This window comes from Molossus molossus, unplaced genomic scaffold (assembly GCF_014108415.1).
Source record: "Molossus molossus isolate mMolMol1 unplaced genomic scaffold, mMolMol1.p scaffold_m16_p_11, whole genome shotgun sequence".
Taxonomy (NCBI): Eukaryota; Metazoa; Chordata; class Mammalia; order Chiroptera; family Molossidae; genus Molossus; species Molossus molossus.
In genome coordinates this window covers 52,527,565-52,545,582 of record NW_023425346.1, presented here as the reverse complement: position 1 = coordinate 52,545,582, position 18,018 = coordinate 52,527,565, and the positions used below count along the sequence as shown (strand labels likewise).

The 18,018-nt window shown below is 37.0% G+C and overlaps 1 protein-coding gene across 1 annotated transcript in view; it reads right to left on the bottom strand.

Annotated features, from left to right (window-relative positions):
- C2CD6 (C2 calcium dependent domain containing 6) overlaps positions 1–18,018 on the bottom strand; it is a 98,035-nt gene that overhangs the window by 6,626 nt on the left and 73,391 nt on the right. Inside the window, 2 exon segments of the mRNA XM_036253332.1 lie at positions 45–243; positions 1,293–1,373. Coding sequence (XP_036109225.1) covers positions 45–243; positions 1,293–1,373 — 280 coding nt within the window.

Below are 18,018 nucleotides of genomic sequence, written 5' to 3'. Positions count from 1 at the left end.
TTTCCTGTTTACAGTCTTAGTGTCTACAGGGCTGACATCAAGACCATGGGGCCAGGTTTCATCAGCAGGTCTCGGAGTTCTTGAATGTGTTAGGAGAGGAGGATCTTGGTCTTCATATTCTATAACCTCTGCACTTGAAACGTTTCTACATTTGGACATATTTTGATCGTTCCTTTTACTGACTGACATTATGTTGTGTATATTCTTTAGAAAAGGAGCAAAACCATCCTTGGTGTTGAAATTCTGTAAAATAAAAAATAAAAAGGTAAGATATTCTGTAATATTACTTTTGAGTTTATAATACATTTTCTAGCTAATTTTTTTGAGCAATCTGTTGATTTATCTATTCATCTTCCTACCTTCTACAAGGAGAAAACTAACAAATTATTTTTAAAATATTTGAAATTTTAATGGAAATTTTTAAAATTCCTAACTCTGACACTATTTTATCTCTAAGAGCTTTCTGCTACCGGAATATTTGTAAATGTGGAAAAGGCATTAACAAATAGTTCTTTTAAAATTCAATTTCCTGGGTTAGCTGCATTTGCTTAAACAATGGCTAACATCAGGATCTAAGTCCTGGCCATATAAATATTTACCATTTTAGTATCAATTTAGGAAATTTTTAGAAATTTCAAAGTAGTATATGTTCCAGAGAAAGGGGCATATATCATCTGCCTTTAAGGCTGAGAATTTCAACAATGATGAGTTCCACTCAACCCTTAGCACATCACAGTAAAATCTTGTTTTTTGATAAATACTATATATGCCTCAGAAATGGTTAAGAGACAGCAGTACACAAAATTCTGGGTTACAGAGAAATCTCTGTGTGACACAGTCCCAGAGCTCTGGGATCAGACTGTTCTATCACTGAAATCGCCTTCAAAATGAAGTCGTTTGTTCAATCCCTTTGTCCACACAACTTCTACATTATCCGACTAAAAAAAGCAAAATGTAAAATAATCAGCCTAAAATCAGTTTTAGTTTATTTCACCTTAGTAGTTCAAGCTTCATTTTAATTGTTACAATTCATTATAACTGTTTTTCAAATGCTAGTTGATACTCAGATGACAGCATAGGAACCCCCTTGGGTTTTTTGAGAAGCACAGATTCTTAGGCTCTGTTTCCAGTCTGAGATTCATTAGGTCAGAGGTAGGACCTGGGAATATGTATTTTTAAAAGATAGCCCAGTGTTTCTAATGAGTAATTTGGTTTTGGAGACATTGAATTACATAATGTATTAGAGAAGCCTAGTAGCTAAGTATAATTGTATTGGGATATGATAACTCAGCACTCACCTGATATTTTGGTTTGACTTCTATATATTCTGGTCTTGAAGGTGGTACCATGTACTGTTTTTGTAAAAAAACCACCTTATAAAAAGAGAAGTTTTAATTTTAGACTGCTTGTAATGAAAGAATATTTCCCAAGTTTCTCATAACTACAATACTTTTCCAATTATCAAAATAAATTTGTATATATAGATACACATATATATGTAATCTTAGCTTCCTTAATCCTATAATATTGATTCTATTGAATATTAAAATCAAAACAATGCACAACTTCAAAGAGAAGCACAAGTAGAAAACAGAACTGTCAGAACAAATTGTAATCTAATTTTTAAAAGGTTGTGAAATGCTTTAGATAACAAATGGCATCTGATAATATATTGAAATAACATTCTCAAAGCTTCTCAGCCTGTAATTGTTAAATTCATACTTAATACTGCCCGAGAAAGCACTTGGTGCTAACTCAAGGTTTACAGGACCAATTATAGAATCACACAGCCATTAAATTTTTAGAGATAGAAGGCACTTTACAGATAATCCAGTCCTACTCCTTGTTTTACACAAGAATCTGAAGAAGTGAACCATTGTGTACTGTTGGTGGGAAGGTAGATTGGTGTAGTCACTGTGGAAAGCAGTATGGAGTTACCTCCAAAAATTAAAAATGGAATTGCCTTATGACCCAGTGAGTCCACTTCTGGAAATTTATCCGAAGAAACTCAAAACACTAATTTGAGCCCTGGCCGGTTTGGCTCAGCGGTTGGAGCGTCGGCCTGTGGTACAGAGAGACCCGGGTTCGGTTCCCGCTAGGGGCACGTACCTCGGTTGCAGTTTGTCCCCGGCCCTGGTTGGTCGTGCGGGTGGCAGCCACTCGATGTGTCCCTTCACATCGATGTTTCTCTCTCTCTCTCTTCCTCTCTCTCCCTCCCGCTCTATCTGAACAAAAAAAGAAAAATGTCCTTGGGTGAGGATAAAAAAAATAAAATAAAAACAAAACACTAATTTGAAAGAATATATATACTCCTATGTTCATTGCAGCGTTATTTACAATAGCCAAGATTTGGAAGCAGCCCAAGTGTCCATCGGTAGATGAGTGGATAAAAAAGCTGTGTTTTACATTTACACAGTGGAATACTACTCTGCCGTAAAAAGGAAGAAAATGTTACCCTTTGTGATAGCATGGAAGGACCTGGAAAACATGCTAAGTGAAATAAGTCAGTCAGAGAAAGACAAGTACCATATGATTTCACTTGTGAAATTTAATGAACAAACTGAACTACCAAGCAAAACAGAGACAGACTCAGATAGAGAGCAGGCAGACAGCTCTGGCCGGGGAAAGAGGGGGGAGTGGGTAGGTCTTGGGGGTGGGGTGGAGGGATTGAGCAAAAAAGAAAAAAAAGAGAGAGAACTCATGGACAAAAGTGGGGTGATTGTGGAGGTTTGGGGGCAGGAAGGATGGGGGAAGGGGATTGGTGGAGTTGGAAGAGGAGAAAGAGGGGATAAATGAAAAAATTAAATTAAATTTAAAAAATGAAATAAAAAGCTAAATATATCCTGAAAAAAATTTTGAAGTTGAAGTTGATTGCCTCAAGTTACCCAGATGATTAGAAACTTAAATCCTAAGTGTCCTAAATTTTCATCTGACGCTCCTTCCACTGCAGTCAAGACTTCAGTGAGGAAGAATGGCACTTCAGAAACATCATAATGTGCCTCCACATTGCCAGCGCATCTAGAGAGAACCTGTCACCATCCCTTTGCAGAACATTTTGTAGCTGGAGCCTCGGACCCTTCTTAATCACTGTCCTCTTTCTCAGTGCGTCCAGAGCACACACTGCTGCCACTTCCTTATACATTATCTCCTGTAGTCCCTAGAGCAGTCATTATATATCAAGTTAGTTTAACTAACAATTCAATGAATGATGTTTTCATAAGAAATATATATTTTTAAATTGTATCTTTCTTTTTTATTGAGGTAACATTAGTTTGTAACATTATATAAGTTTCAGGTGTACAACATTGTAAATCAACATCTGTATATGCTTATAGTATGCTCACCCCAAAAGTCTAGATCCCATCTATCATTAATATTAAGCAGTTATTATATAAAATAGCGGTTATTTAATTGCTTAATATTAATGAACACTTAAACCTATAAAGTTATTGTGTGTTTATTAATATTAAGCAGCTAATAGCATGACCTCATTCTTAACTCTTCAGTGGCTTCCTACTTTCGCTGTCATTCATGGCCCTCACACATACTGATTAAATTATTTCTGCAAGTTTCTCAGCATTCCCTACTATAGTTTCTGTCTTCCAGGAAAATGTGCCTAACTCAGAATTCTTGAAATATAGCTCATACACTTCCACACTTGCTGTTTTGCTCATTTTGTTTGAATTTCCCAAAATCTCTCTTAAAACAGTTTAAATTCTAACATTTAAAAGTTTATTGCTTGAAATAATTTTAGTAGAAATAGTAAAAATAAATGAAATATGTATGACAAGAAAGGAGAAGAAACAGCAGAAAAATGATCTCATATTTGTAAAAAACACAAATAAAAACTCCCATAAGCATGGAAAAAATGTGTGAAATGCTAACATTGTTTTCTCAAGAGAATAACTCTGGAGGAGAAGAAAGAAAATGCTATTAACTTTTACTCTGTTAAATTTTGTATTATTATTTAGATAAACATATAGTAGTACATTTGTGGATTAAAACCTCCAGTACAGTTATACAGGAAGGAAATGATCTAGACATTCATCTCAGGAAGACAGAAAAGGACAATAAATCAATGCAGGAATTTCAAATGGTATACTGAACATGTGGGTTTACGCTCTCCTACCTTCCAAGGTTCCAGTAAATTTACATAAAATAGTATATGTTTTAAAATCCCATGGCAATACTGGAAATCAGTAAGATGAGATGTTAGGATTCAGAAAGTTGAGAAAATATGGGAGCAGATGAGGTTGACTTAATGAAAACCCCCCATCAAGAAAACCAGAGCCTTAAATAACAGAAGTCAGGTGGGCCTAAGAAGCAATAAAGTCAAGGTCTGAATAAACAAAGAAAGTTAGATGACAGTGCAATTGTCGTAGTTGTTCATCAATCACTTGAACCCTTCCTTATCACTGTTCTTTTTCTCAGTGCATACGCTGCATATACTGCTGGCAGCATTGTCTTTCCCCAGTCACCCACCAAACATAAAAAAACAAAACAAAACAAAAAAACCCCTGCTTTCTAAAAAAAATGTGCCTCTGTGTAGGTGGAAAACCTATATGAGTTTCGAGTCTTTACAGAAAAGCAGAGTAGAGCCTGTTGTCACTCACTTTCCCACATCAGATAAGCTGAAGAGGGATATAAGAAAAGGAAAGGAAAGGAAATTCCATTCAGGAGAGAAACACATTGGTTCTTTGGAAATATAGGGTCCCCAGCCATCTGCCTGCTCTCTTCCATCCTACACATCCTCTAGGGAAGCCTGCCTACCACACAGAACATACCTGTGCAGTCAGCATATTCGTTCCTTCATTCACAAATATAAAATGAGTCAACAAAGTTCATCAGATGTATTAGGAAAATCAATACATGTAAATGAAGAATCAATAAGAACAAACAAACTAACTCCAGTAAGTAGAAACATTTCTGAGGGATGTGGGTGGACGGAAGGTGACCCTTGGGAAAGATTATAAATAGTATCCTCAGAGATATTCACTTAGCTGGATAATGGGCATCTCAAATATAATGTATACAAAATAGCATTATAAAGATTACCATTCTGCTCCCCTTCTCCCCCAAAACCCACAAATCTTGGTCTTTCTCTATTTTTCCTCATCTCAGTTAGTAGTGCTATCATCTACTGAATTGTCAGGCCAGAACCCTGAGTGTTGACTTTTATTTTTCTTCTCCTTCTGCTTTCCATATCAAATCCAGCATTAAGTCCTGTGGCTGCTGCCTTCAAAATATATCAAGTATCAGATTCCAAAATGGAGGCAGAGTGTATGGAAGCTACACAGACCATCTCCCAGGACCAAACTGGAATTACAATGAAAATAAAGACAAATTGTCGGGGGAAAAAACAACAGAAAAGCAGCTGGAGAGGACCCATATAACCAGCGACAGAAAAAGGACACTAAATTGAGCCTGGTAGGAACTGCAGAGGCACGAGAGGGTGGGCTGGAAGCCCACCGACAGCATCTGTTTTAGCTGTGAGCAGCTCCCTTGGGGTAAAACCCCAAGCAGGCTCCACAGTGCAGAGGGCCAGGACAGAGCAGTAAATTAGCTACAGCCACTCACCTTGGGCTCTGGCAGGGGGAAAGGCAGACTAGACTGGAACTGTGTGGAGACCCGTGAGCTTGGAGAGCTGGGACAGCAATGGGAGTCTTGTGCTGAAACACTTCCTCACAGGACAGTAGCCATTTACTCAAAGAGCCCCTTCACAGACAGAGACCTGGGGAGAAGCAACAGCCTCTCCCTCAGAAATTTAACACCACTAGGCCAGGCCAGAGAAATGCATATTGAGACTCATTAATGTCCAGCAAGCATCTGCCCCACCTGCTGGAAATCCTCTTACCCTGAACACCTGAGGGACTTTTTCATTCACTTGAGGGCTACAACCCAAGGCTCATCAAGTAACTGAGCCTAATAGCCTCCAGGCAAAAAGCTAGAGGATAACTGAACCTTTTCTGGGCTTGCAAATCTATCCAGGAGAGTAAGACCTGACAGTGGTGTTTAACATGGGTCCTCTCACACTCATCCAAAACCAGTAGAGGGAGCCACAACCAGTGGAACACCAACACCCATGGAGAAAATTTGACAGGCTCCAAAACCCACTGAGACAGCCAAAATGGTGAAACAAAGAAACAAATCCCAAATGAAGGAACAAGAGAACTCTACTGAAGAAGAGATAAATGAAATGCAGTTAAGCAAGTTATCAGAGGTAGAGTTCAGAGTGATAATAATGAGGAAGCTCAACAACATGATTAAAGAGCTCAACAACATGAGTAAAGATATAGAGACATTGAAAACCAACCAATTGGAAATAAAGAATGACATAGCAAAAATGAAAAACACATTGGAAGGAATAACCAGCAAAGTAGAGGAAGCCAAGGACTGGATCAGTGACTTAGAAGACACAGTAAAAAACAATGACCCGATTAGAGAACCAAAAAGAAAAAAACAATTAAAAAACAAGAAGACAGCCTAAGAGAACTGTGGAACAATATGACACATAACAACATCTACATCATAGGAGTGCCAGTAGAAGAAGAAAATGAGCAAGGGTTAGAGAATATATTTGAAGAAATAGTGACAGAAAACTTCCCTAACTTGGTGAAGGAGAAAGACATACAAGTACAAGAAGTTCAGAGAGCCCCAGGTAAGAAGAACCCAAACAGGCCTATACCAAGACACATAATAATTAAAATGCCAAAAACTAAAGAAAAAGAGAATCCTAAAGGCAGCAAGAGATAAGCAACAGGTTACCTACAAAGGAATCCCATAAGGCTATCAGCTGACTTCTCAACAGAAACACCACAGGCCAGAAGGAAATGGGATAAAGTAATCAAGATAATGAAAAACAAGGACCTGAATCCAAGAATACTCTGTCCAGCAAGGCTATCATTCAAAATAGAAGGTGAAATAAAGAGCTTCCCAGACAAAAGAAGAAGAAGAAAAAAAGGCTAAGGGAATATATTAGCACCAAACCAGCACTGCAAGAAACATTAAAAGGACTGCTGTAATTAGTAGAAGAAATAAGAAGAAAAATATAACCACAATAAATGAAAATGGCAATAAATAAGTACATATCAATAATAACCTTTAAAATAAATGGATCAAATGCTCTGATCAAAAGACACAGAGTAGCTGATTGGATGAGAAAGCATGACTCATATACATGTTGTTTACAGGAGACTCACCCAACTCACAACAAAAGACTCACATAGAGTAAAAGTGAAGAAATGAAAAAAAGTCTTCCAAGCACATGAAAAGGAAAAAAGAGCTGGGGTAGCAATACTTATATCCAATAAAATAGACTTTAAAATGAAGGCCATTACTAGAAAAAAAGAAGGCCACACATAATATTGAAAGGATCTATACAACAGGAAAATATAACTTTGGTAAACATATATGCACCCAATATAGGAGCAGCAAAATATATTAAAAAGAACTTCTGGAGGACATTAAAGAAAAAATAGACAGCAATACAATCATAGCAGGGGTCTTCAACACCCCACTGACATCACTGGATAGATTCTCTATGCAAAAAATTAACAAGGATACAGAGATGCTAAATGATGCGCTGGATCAAATGGATTTAATAGATATCTACAGAGAAATGCACCCTAAAAGTGCAGAATTCACATTCGTCTCAAGTGCACATGGGACATTCTCAAAGACAGACCACATGTTAGGACACAAACTAAGTCTCTACAAGTTCTTATACACCAATAATGAACTCACAGAAAGAGAAACTAAAAAAAAAAAAATCCCATTTACCATTGCAGCAAAAAAGTAAGATACCTAGGAATAAACTTAACCAAAAAAGTAAAGGACGTATTTGCAGAAAACTACAAGACATTGAAAAAGAAATACAGGAAGATATAAAAAAATGGAAGCATATACCTTGTTCATGGATTGGAAGAATTAACATCATTAAAAGGTCCATACTACCCAAAGCAAACTATAGATTCAATGCAATCCCCATCAAAATACCAATGACATATTTCACAGAACTAGAACAAATGCTTCAAAAGTATATATGGAACCAAAAGAGACCCTGAATAGCCACAGCAATCTTGAAAAAGAAGAACAAAGTAGGAGGGATCACAATACTGGATATCACATTATACTACAAAGCCATTGTAACCAAAACAGCTTGGTACTGGCACAAGAACAGGCATATAGATCAATGGAACAGAACAGAGAACCCAAAAATTGACCCAAGACATTATGCTCAATTAATATTTGATAAAGGTGGCAAAAGCATACAATAAAGTAAAGATAGCCTCTTTAATAAATGGTGTTGGGAAAATTGGACAGCTACATGGAAGAAAATGAAACTAGACCACCAACTTACACCATACACAAGAATAAACTCAAAGTGAATAAAAGACTTAAATGTGATTTGTGAATCCATAAAATCCTAGAAGAAAATGCAGGCACCAAAATTTTAGACATCACATGCAGCAGAATTTTTACTGATATAACACCTAAGGCAAGAGAAACAAAGGAAAAAATTAATACATGGGACTACATCAAACTAAAAAGCTTCTGCACAGCAAAAGAAGCATCAAAATGGAAAAGGAACCCACTATATGGAACAGTATAATTGCCAATGATACATCAGATAAGGGGTTAATTTCCAAAATATATAGGGTACTCATACAACTCAACAAAAGGAAGACAAAGAACCCAATTGAAAAATGGGCAGAAGACCTAAAGAAACACCTTTCCAAAAAGGACATACAAATGCCCAATGCCTGGCCGGTTTGGCTCAGCAGTTGGAGCGTTGGCCTGTGGACCAGAGAGTCCCGGGTTCGGTTCCCCTTAGGGGTACATAACAAACAAACAAACAAAAAAGACCAAGAGACATATGAAAAAATGCTCAACATCACTAATCATCAGAGAAATGCAAATTAGAACAACTATGAGGTATCACCTCACACCTGCCAGAGTGGCTGTCATTAACAAATCATCAATCAACAAGTGCTGGCAAGGGTGTGGAGAAAAGGGGACTCTAGTATACTGCTGGTGGGAATGCAGACTGGTGCAGCCACTATAGAAAACAATATGGTGTTTCCTCAAAAAATTAAAAATTGAACTGCCATTTGACCCAGTGATCCCGCTTGTAGGAATATACCCTAAGAAAACTGAAATACCAATCAGAAACAATATATGTACCCATATGTTTATAGCAGCACTATTTACAATAGCTAAGATCTGGAAACAGCTTAAGTGTCTACCAGTAGACGAATGGATAAAAAAGCTGTGGTACGCCCTGGCCGGTCTGACTCAGCGGTTAGAGCGTCGGCCTGCGGTCTGGAAAGACCTGGGTTCGGTTCCCGCAAAGGGCATGTACCTCAGTTACAGTTTGTCCTCGGCCCTGTTTGGTCGTGTAGGTACATAGTACTGGAAGTCTTAGCCACAGCAATCAGACAGGAAGAAAAAATAAAAGGGATCCAAATTGGAAAAGAGGAAGAGAAACTGTCATTATTTGCAGATGCCATTATATTATACATAGAAAACCCTAAAGATTCCATCAAAAATCTACTAGACTTAATAAATGAATTTGGGAAAGTAGCAGGATACAAAATTAACATCAAGAAATCGACGGCATTCTTATACACCAATGATGAACTCACAGAAAGAGAAACTGAAAAACAATCCCATTTATCATCGTGGCAAAAAAATTATGATACCTAGGAATAAACTTAACCAAAGAAGTAAAGGACCTATTTGCAGAAAACTACAGGACATTGAAAAAAGAAATAGAGGAAGATATAAAAAAGTGGAAGCACATACCCTGTTCATGGATTGGAAGAATTAACATCATTAAAATGTCCATACTACCCAAAGCAATCTATAGATTCAAGCAATCCCCATCAAAATACCAACAGCATACTTCACAGAACTAGAACAAATACTTCAAAAGTTCATATGGAACCAAAGAAGTCCCCGAATAGCCACAGAAATTTTGAAAAAAAGGACAAAGTAGGTGGGATCACAATACCAGATTTCAGGTTATACTACAAAGCCACTGTAATCAAAACAGCCTGGTACTGGCACAGGAACAGGCATATAGATCAGTGAAACAGAACTGAAAACCCAGAAATGGACCCAAGGCAATATGCTCAATTAATATTTGACAAAGGTGGTAGGAGCATACAGTGGAATAAAGACAGCTTCTTTAATTAATGGTGTTGGGAAAATTGGACAACTACATGCAAAAAAAATGAAACTAGACCATCAACTTACACCCTATACAAGAATAAACTCAAAATGGATAAAAGACTTAAATGTGACTCATGAATCCATAAAAATCTTAGAAGAAAATGTAGGCAACAAAATTTCAGACATCATATGGAGCAGAATTTTCACTGAAACATCCCCTAAAGCAAGAGAAACAAAGGAGAAAATGAACACATGGGACTACATCAAACTCAAAAGCTTCTGCACAGTGAAAGATACAATCATCAAAAATGGAAAGGCTACCCACTGTATGGGAGCACATCATTGCCAATGAAGTATCAGATAAGGGGTTAATTTCTAATATATATAGAGTGCTCATACAACTCAACAAAAGGAAAACAAAGAACCCAATTAAAAAATGGGCAGAGGAACTAAATAGACACCTCTCCAAACAGGACATACAAATGGCTAAGAGACATATGAAGAAATAGTCAACATCACTAATCATCAAAGAGATGCCAATTAAAACAACATTGAGGTATCACCTCACACCTGTCAGAATGGCTGACATCAACAAATCATCAAACTACAAGTGTTGGCGAGGGTGTGGAGAAAAGGGGACTCTAGTACACTGCTGGTGGAAATGTAGACTGGTGCAGCCACTATGGAAAACAATATGGTGTTACCTCAAAAAATTAAAAATTGAACTTCCGTTTGACCCAGTGATCCCACTTCTAGGAATATACCCTAAGAAATCTGAAACACCAATCAGAAAGAATATATGTACCCCCATGTTTGTAGCAGCACTATTTACAATAGCTAAGATCTGGAAACAGCCCAAATGTCCATCAGTAGATGAATGGATAAAAAAGCAGTGATACATATACACAATGGAGTACTATGCAGCGGTAAGAAAGAAAGATCTCTTATCCTTTGAGACGACATGGAGGGACCTGGAAAGTATTATCCTAAACGAAACAAGCCAAACAGAGAAAGACAAGTATCATATGATCTCACTTATTTGTGGAATATAATGAACATAACAGTCTGAGGAATGGGGTAGTCCCAGAGATGTGGAAGTGGGGTACAGACTGACAATCCCCAGAAGAGGGGGTGGTGGGGGAGAGATAAACCACAGAACTTATATGCACGTATGCATGAACAATGGACATGGACAACAAAGCTGGGGACAGGGCAGGGAGGGAGAGGAGGGGGGAATCAGTGGGGGGGGGGGGAGGAGAAACATCTGTAACAAAAATAAATTAATTGCCCTGGCCGGTTTTACTCAGCAGTTAGAGCATCGGCCTGTGGTCCCGAGAAACCTGGGTTCGGTTCCCACTAGGGGCACGTGCCTCAGTTGCAGTTTGTCCCTGGTCCTGTTTGGTCGTGTAGGTGGCAGCTACTCGATGTGTCCCTTTCACATCGATGTTTCTCTCTGTTCCTCTCTCTCCCTCCCACTCTACCTGAACAAAAAATGGAAAAATGTCCTCGGGTGAGGATAAAAATCAATCAATCAATCAATTAATTAATAAAGAAAAAAAGAAAGAGAGATCTCTTATTCTATGAGACGACATGGAGGGACCTGAAGAGTGTTATCCTAAGCGAAATAAGCCAATCAGAGAAAGACAAATACCACATGATCTCACTTATTTTTGGACTATAATGAACAAAATAAATCCAGAGACATAGAAAGGAGTATGGTTCTGACTGACAAACCTCAGAGGAAGGGGGCGAGGGGAGGGATGAAATAAACCAAAGAACTTATATGCACACATGCATAAGTAATGGCCATAGACAACGATGCTGGGGGGCGGGGGGTTGGGATCAGAAGGAGGGTGTCTAGCAGGGAAAAAGGAGAAACATCTGTAACAAAAAAATAATAAAAATTGCAAAAAAAATTATAGAGGATTGAAAGGCAAAAGAGAAAAATCAATGAAACTAAAAGTTGGTTTTTTGAAAAGATTAACAAAACTAACAAATTTTTAGCTAGATTGACTAAAAATGCAAAGTCAAATTACTAAAACCAGAAATGAAAGTGGGATCGTACTACCAATTTTACAGAAATATAAATATTGTGAGACACTACTATGAGTATTTGTATTTTGAAGATGTTTTTTTCTTGATTGGATATTTTGCTTGGTTGCTGTAAACATTTGATTATTTTCCAGAGCTCCTAAGAAGTTGGTTCAGACAGCTTCTAATTGTTTTTTATTGGAACAATAAGTTGGAGCTTCTTAGTCCACCATTGTGTAGACATCACACCCTTTAAAATTTCATATGATGGTTCTGCTGTGATGAATTCTTTCATTATTTGTTTGTTGAAGATATTTATTCTACCTTCTATTTGAAAGATGTTATCACTGGTTTAAAATTTTTAGGTTGATAATTTTTTTCCCTTTCATTACTTAAAGATATCATTTCATAGTCTTCTGCCTTGCATAGTCTCTAATAAGAACTCTGCTATTATTCTTATATTTGGTCTCCTATAATAAATGTGCCTTCCCCTTTTTGGTACCCCCACCCCTAAAGTGTCTTAAGGTTTTCTTTACCACTGGTTCTCAGCAAGGTGATTATGATATGCCTTAGCATAGTTTTCTCTAGGTTTATTCTTCTTGGGGTTTCTTGAATCTGTGGATTTAGTTTTTCATCAAAACGGAAAAAAAAAGGCCATTATTTCTTCAAATATATCTTTCAATTTTCCCTCCCTTTGAGTCTCCAATTATGTATATGTCACACAAGTGTGCTTTATTTTGTGTAGTTTCTGTCTTCTGGTCCATTGATCGTAGCTTTTGCAGCATCTAATATGCTATTAATCCCATAAAGGTTATGATTCATTCCAGATACTTTTTTTTAATCTCTAAAAATTTCATTTGATTTACTTATACCTTCCATTTCTCTCATTATGTTTATGTTTATTCTACCTTCTTGAACACATGAAGTATATTTATAATAGTTCTTTTAACATCATCTTTTTTTAGTTCCATCTTCTCTGTCGTTTGTAAGTCTGTTTCTATTGATTGACTTTTCCTGCATTATGGGTCACAGTATATTGTTGTTGTTTTTTATCCTCACCAGAGGACATTTTTCCATTTTTTTGTTCAGGTAGAGTGGGAGGGAGAGAGAGGAACAGAGAGAGAGAGAGAAACATCGATGTGAAAGGAACACATCGAGTGGCTGCCACCCACACAACCGACCAGGGCCGGGGACAAACTGCAACCAGTATCTTGGTTTTTTGGTGCATGGGTCGACGCTCAACCATTGAGCCACACCAGCCAGTGGTTTTTTGTATGCCTGTAATTTTTTATTTGAAATTGAAAATTGTGAATTTTACATTTTTTGGTTGCTAGACTTTGTTTAATTCTTTAATATATTGTTTAATTGTATTTGGACGCACATTTAAGTTACTTGCAATCAGTTGAGCTTCCTTTCAGGTCTTATTGGTAGTTGTGGGCATTGTCCAGAGAAGCCTTTACTGTAGGGCTGGCTTAGCGTCTCTGTTAAGGTGATGGCTTTCTACTTGCTGTCACATTTGTTATGAGTCTTTCCACTCTGGCATAGGGGGAAATAATTTATTTCTAGCTATGTGAGTTCCTAGAATTTTCTACATAACCTTTTGCATAGTTCTTTCCCTTGCTTCCAGTTCACTGCCCAGATCAGTACTCAGCCAGAGATTTAAAGGAAATCATTTAGTTATCTAGAGATTTCTTGCTCTATAATTCTTTCCTCTCTGGTACTCTACTCCACAAATTCTGTCTCTGCCCACTAAAATCCAATCTCTGTTTCCTCGATTCAATGACACCTCCAAGTTTTATTTTGGTTTCCCCTCATGGGGATGCTGCCTTCAAGCAGTAAATTAGCAGAATTGTAAGGCTCACTTTGACTCCTTCTATAAGAAATCACAGTCTCATGCTGCCTTCTTTGCAATGTCTGGAAACTACTTTTCCATCTTTTTTTTTCTAGTTTGCTTACTTTTTAAGGCAGAACGGTAAAGCAGGTCTCTTACCATCACCAAACACTTCCTTTTGTGAATCTATCATATACACTACTTGGCTCAGCAATGATTAATATTTAAATTATAATACTTTATAAATGAATAGTCTTAGATTTAAAATAGACACAATCTATAAACAAAGTATGGAATATTTAACTATAACAGTATAACAGAATGTAAACCTTAGAAACCTTGACAAAAAAATTACAATATGTGAATAACAAAATATTAGTAGATGGAGGAGAAAGGAAAATAAAAACTCTTTAAAAATCTTTTTTGATATTCACAGAAGGAAACTGGAGGACAATGTCCATTGGTTTACATACCAAGGAATATTTTAAACATATTTCTTTTTTTTTTATCTTCACCCGAGGACATTTTTTCATTTTTTGTTCAGATAGAATGCGAAGGAGGGAGAGGGAGAGAGAGAGAGAGAAACATCGGCATGAAAGGGACACATCGAGTGGCCGCCACCCACACGACCCAACCAGGGCTGGGGACACACCGCATCCAAGGTACATGCCCTTAGCGGAAACCGAACCCAGGTCTCTCGGGACTGCAGGCTGACGCTCTAACCACTGAGCCCAACCGGCCAGGGCTAAATATATTTCTTATAGCCTTACAGATAGATATTAGAAATATAAAAAGTAATGTCTCATAAAACTGAGAAAAATTATAGAGGGAAGATTTGAAATATTATAAATGCTCTAATACTCATATTTCCAAGCGTAATATCAACAGATTCTACCAGAAGTTGATAAGTTGAAACATCAAATAGAATTTCAACTACAAAATTTAAAACTATAATAAAACTTACTGTAAGAACTATAAAGCAAGCTGTTAAAAGTAGTCACCTTGGGGACGTGAGACTGGTAGAGTGGTTGTGGGTAGGGAAGGATAACTTTTTGACTTTCTGTTTTATACCTTTCCATGCAGACTGAATTTGGGGGTGGGGGCTGTGTAGATATAGCTTTCTTTTTCTTCTTCTTCTTTTTTTTTTTTTATCCTCACCCGAGGACATTTTTTGATATTTTGTTCAGATAAAGTAGGAGGGAGAGAGAGAGAAACATCGATGTGAAAGGGACACATCGAGTGGTTGCCACGCACACGACCCAACCAGGGCCGGGGACAAACTGGAACCGAAGTACATGCCCTTAGTGGGAACCGAACCCGGGTCTCTCCAGACCGCAGGCCAACGCTCTAACCGCTGAGCCAAACCGGTCAGGGCGATATAGCTTTCTTTAAAAAAAAAAAGCTTATACATGTAAAAAAATAATAAAGGGAATTCTTAATAAAGCATTGATTAAATAATTATTGTACAGGCTTGCAATGTGAGACAGAATTTAGTGGTTTGCAATACAGACTCCAGAGCCAGTCTGCCTATGTTCAGAACCTAGATTTACCACTTGATAGCTAGGTGTCCCTAGGCAATGAGTTAGCCCCTCTATCCATAATTTCCTCACATAGAAAACAGATATAATAAATAATATCTACTTCACAGGATGATCGTGAAGATTTAATGAGTTAATATATTAAGGCACCTATAAGCTTGCAATGAGTACTGGCTATTATTATTAAAATAAAAATATTTTAGCCATTTACTATAATGAAGTAGATATGTAGGATGTGTAAACAATGTAATATTAAGTGAAAAATTAAGATGCAGAACAGTATGGCTAGTTGATTATGATAAGTAATCTGGAAAAATGTTGGTGGCATACAGGAAAGTCTTTTGTAAAACTGACTCAAGTAAATAAAAACACTTTAATAGACAATATATATATATATTTTTTTATCCTCACCCGAGGATATTTTTCCATTTTTCGTACAGATAGAGTGGGAGGGAGAGAGAGAGAGAAACATCGATGTGAAGGGACACATCGAGTGGCTGCCACCCGCACGACCAACCAGGGCCAGGGACAAACTGCAACTGAAGTACGTGCCCTTAGCGGGAACCGAACCCGGATCTCTCCGGACCGCAGGCCGACGCTCTAACCGCTGAGCCAAACTGGCCAGGGCAATAGACAATATTTTTAAAAAATTAATAATTACAATACATGACTATGCATTTGTCAAAATCTATTGAACTGTATTTCACAAAGAGTAAACATTAATGTATGTATACTAAAATCAAAGCAATAAAAAACAGGATGTTGGGGATCAAGAAATAATGCAGACAGTAACAAATTAATCTAGTTGTATTACAAATGTAAGATATAACCAAGCTGAAGGGAGTAGGAGAAAAGAAGGAACTGACTATGGTAACTGGATGTTTTGACTGGAAATTGTATGGCTAAAGGTAAAATAAACTACACATAAACATTGTATGTACTCTAGTAGGTAAATTTGTTCTTCCTGAGAATAGTACAAGTTAGTAATTCTGAAACTGCTTTGCATATATACGGGGTTGAATAAATAAGTAAATGGATAGTGAATGATGAGATCCAGATTTCTCACTGTTGGAGAAAGAAGTTACATTACAGATGAACAAGAAAGGAAGGCTGTGGGATAATGGGTACTTTCCTACATTTTGGGTATAAATACAAATTAGTAAATCTGGTTTAAAGGGTAATCTGGCAGTTTTTATGAGAATGAGATATGAGCATATACTTTTAGAATGAAATATGTGCATATACTTTGACCCAACAATTCTACTTCTCATATTTATCCTATAATATACTTGGACAGGTGAAAAAAGATAATACTTACCATTTAGCAAGTGACTATTATGTTTCAAGTCCTTTAAAATTCTTTGAAATAGATTATAGTACACTCATTTTGCAGATGAGAAAACTGAAACTCAGATGTAAACTGCCCAAAGTTATATGACCATGGAAATGAAATAATCTGGATTTGAATCTAGATATTTCTGCCTATAAAATCTAAGCTCTTTTTACTATTTCATACTAGTTTCTCTTACCATGACCAAACACTGACTTTCACTGGTAGGAAAGTTAAATTCCTCATCCCTCCCCACCTTTCTTGCATGCTGACCTCTGGGGAAATATTTTCACATCCAGTCATTGTTAGGGTTTAAATAGAAACTAATGAAGGCATATCTGGAAAGCCAATTTATGAAGGGGCTCTAAGATGTGAAGGAACTACTGAACGATTGTCACCTCCATCAGCCAAGAGTTGAAAGGGATGTTCGTCCTTTCCAGTGCAGATTAGCACTCCAGAAGTTTGTCTCAAAACACTGCATTTCTTTAACATTGGTTCATTAAAAAACAAACAAACAAACAAAAAACCTCTTCTTTTAACTTCTAACAACTTCTAAGTTTATTTTACCACAGAATTCTGAAGATTTTGTGACTTGTCTGTGAAGCAATTAGCTTAGACTTTTTAGAATTTGTTCAAGAACCCTTGACATGTCTTCAGTTTACAAGCCTGTTGCCATAGGTGATGGATTCTTTTAACCTTCTAAATCTGTTGATTGTGTATAACCTATATTTTATGAGTTACTCACTGAGTTTATCTTGTTCAATTTACTTCAGTTTTATCTACTCTATACTGATCTACCACATTTAAGAAACATATTTAAGGTAAGTTTTCTTTTTCTTTTGAAAATATAGCTCTTTATTTTGAAATAATTGTTGATTCGTGTGCAGTTGTAAGAGATAACACAGAGAGCCCATGTACCCTTTATCCAATTTTCCTCAATAGTAACATCTTGTAAAACTAGTAAAATATCACAACCAAAGTATTGACATTATAAGGTCAAGGTGCAGAACATTTCCACAAGGATCCCCAATATCCTTTTAAAGATAGCAATACCTGTTCCTTTCCTCCCCCCACCCCCTACTTAATGCCTGGCAACCACTAAACTGTTCTTCATT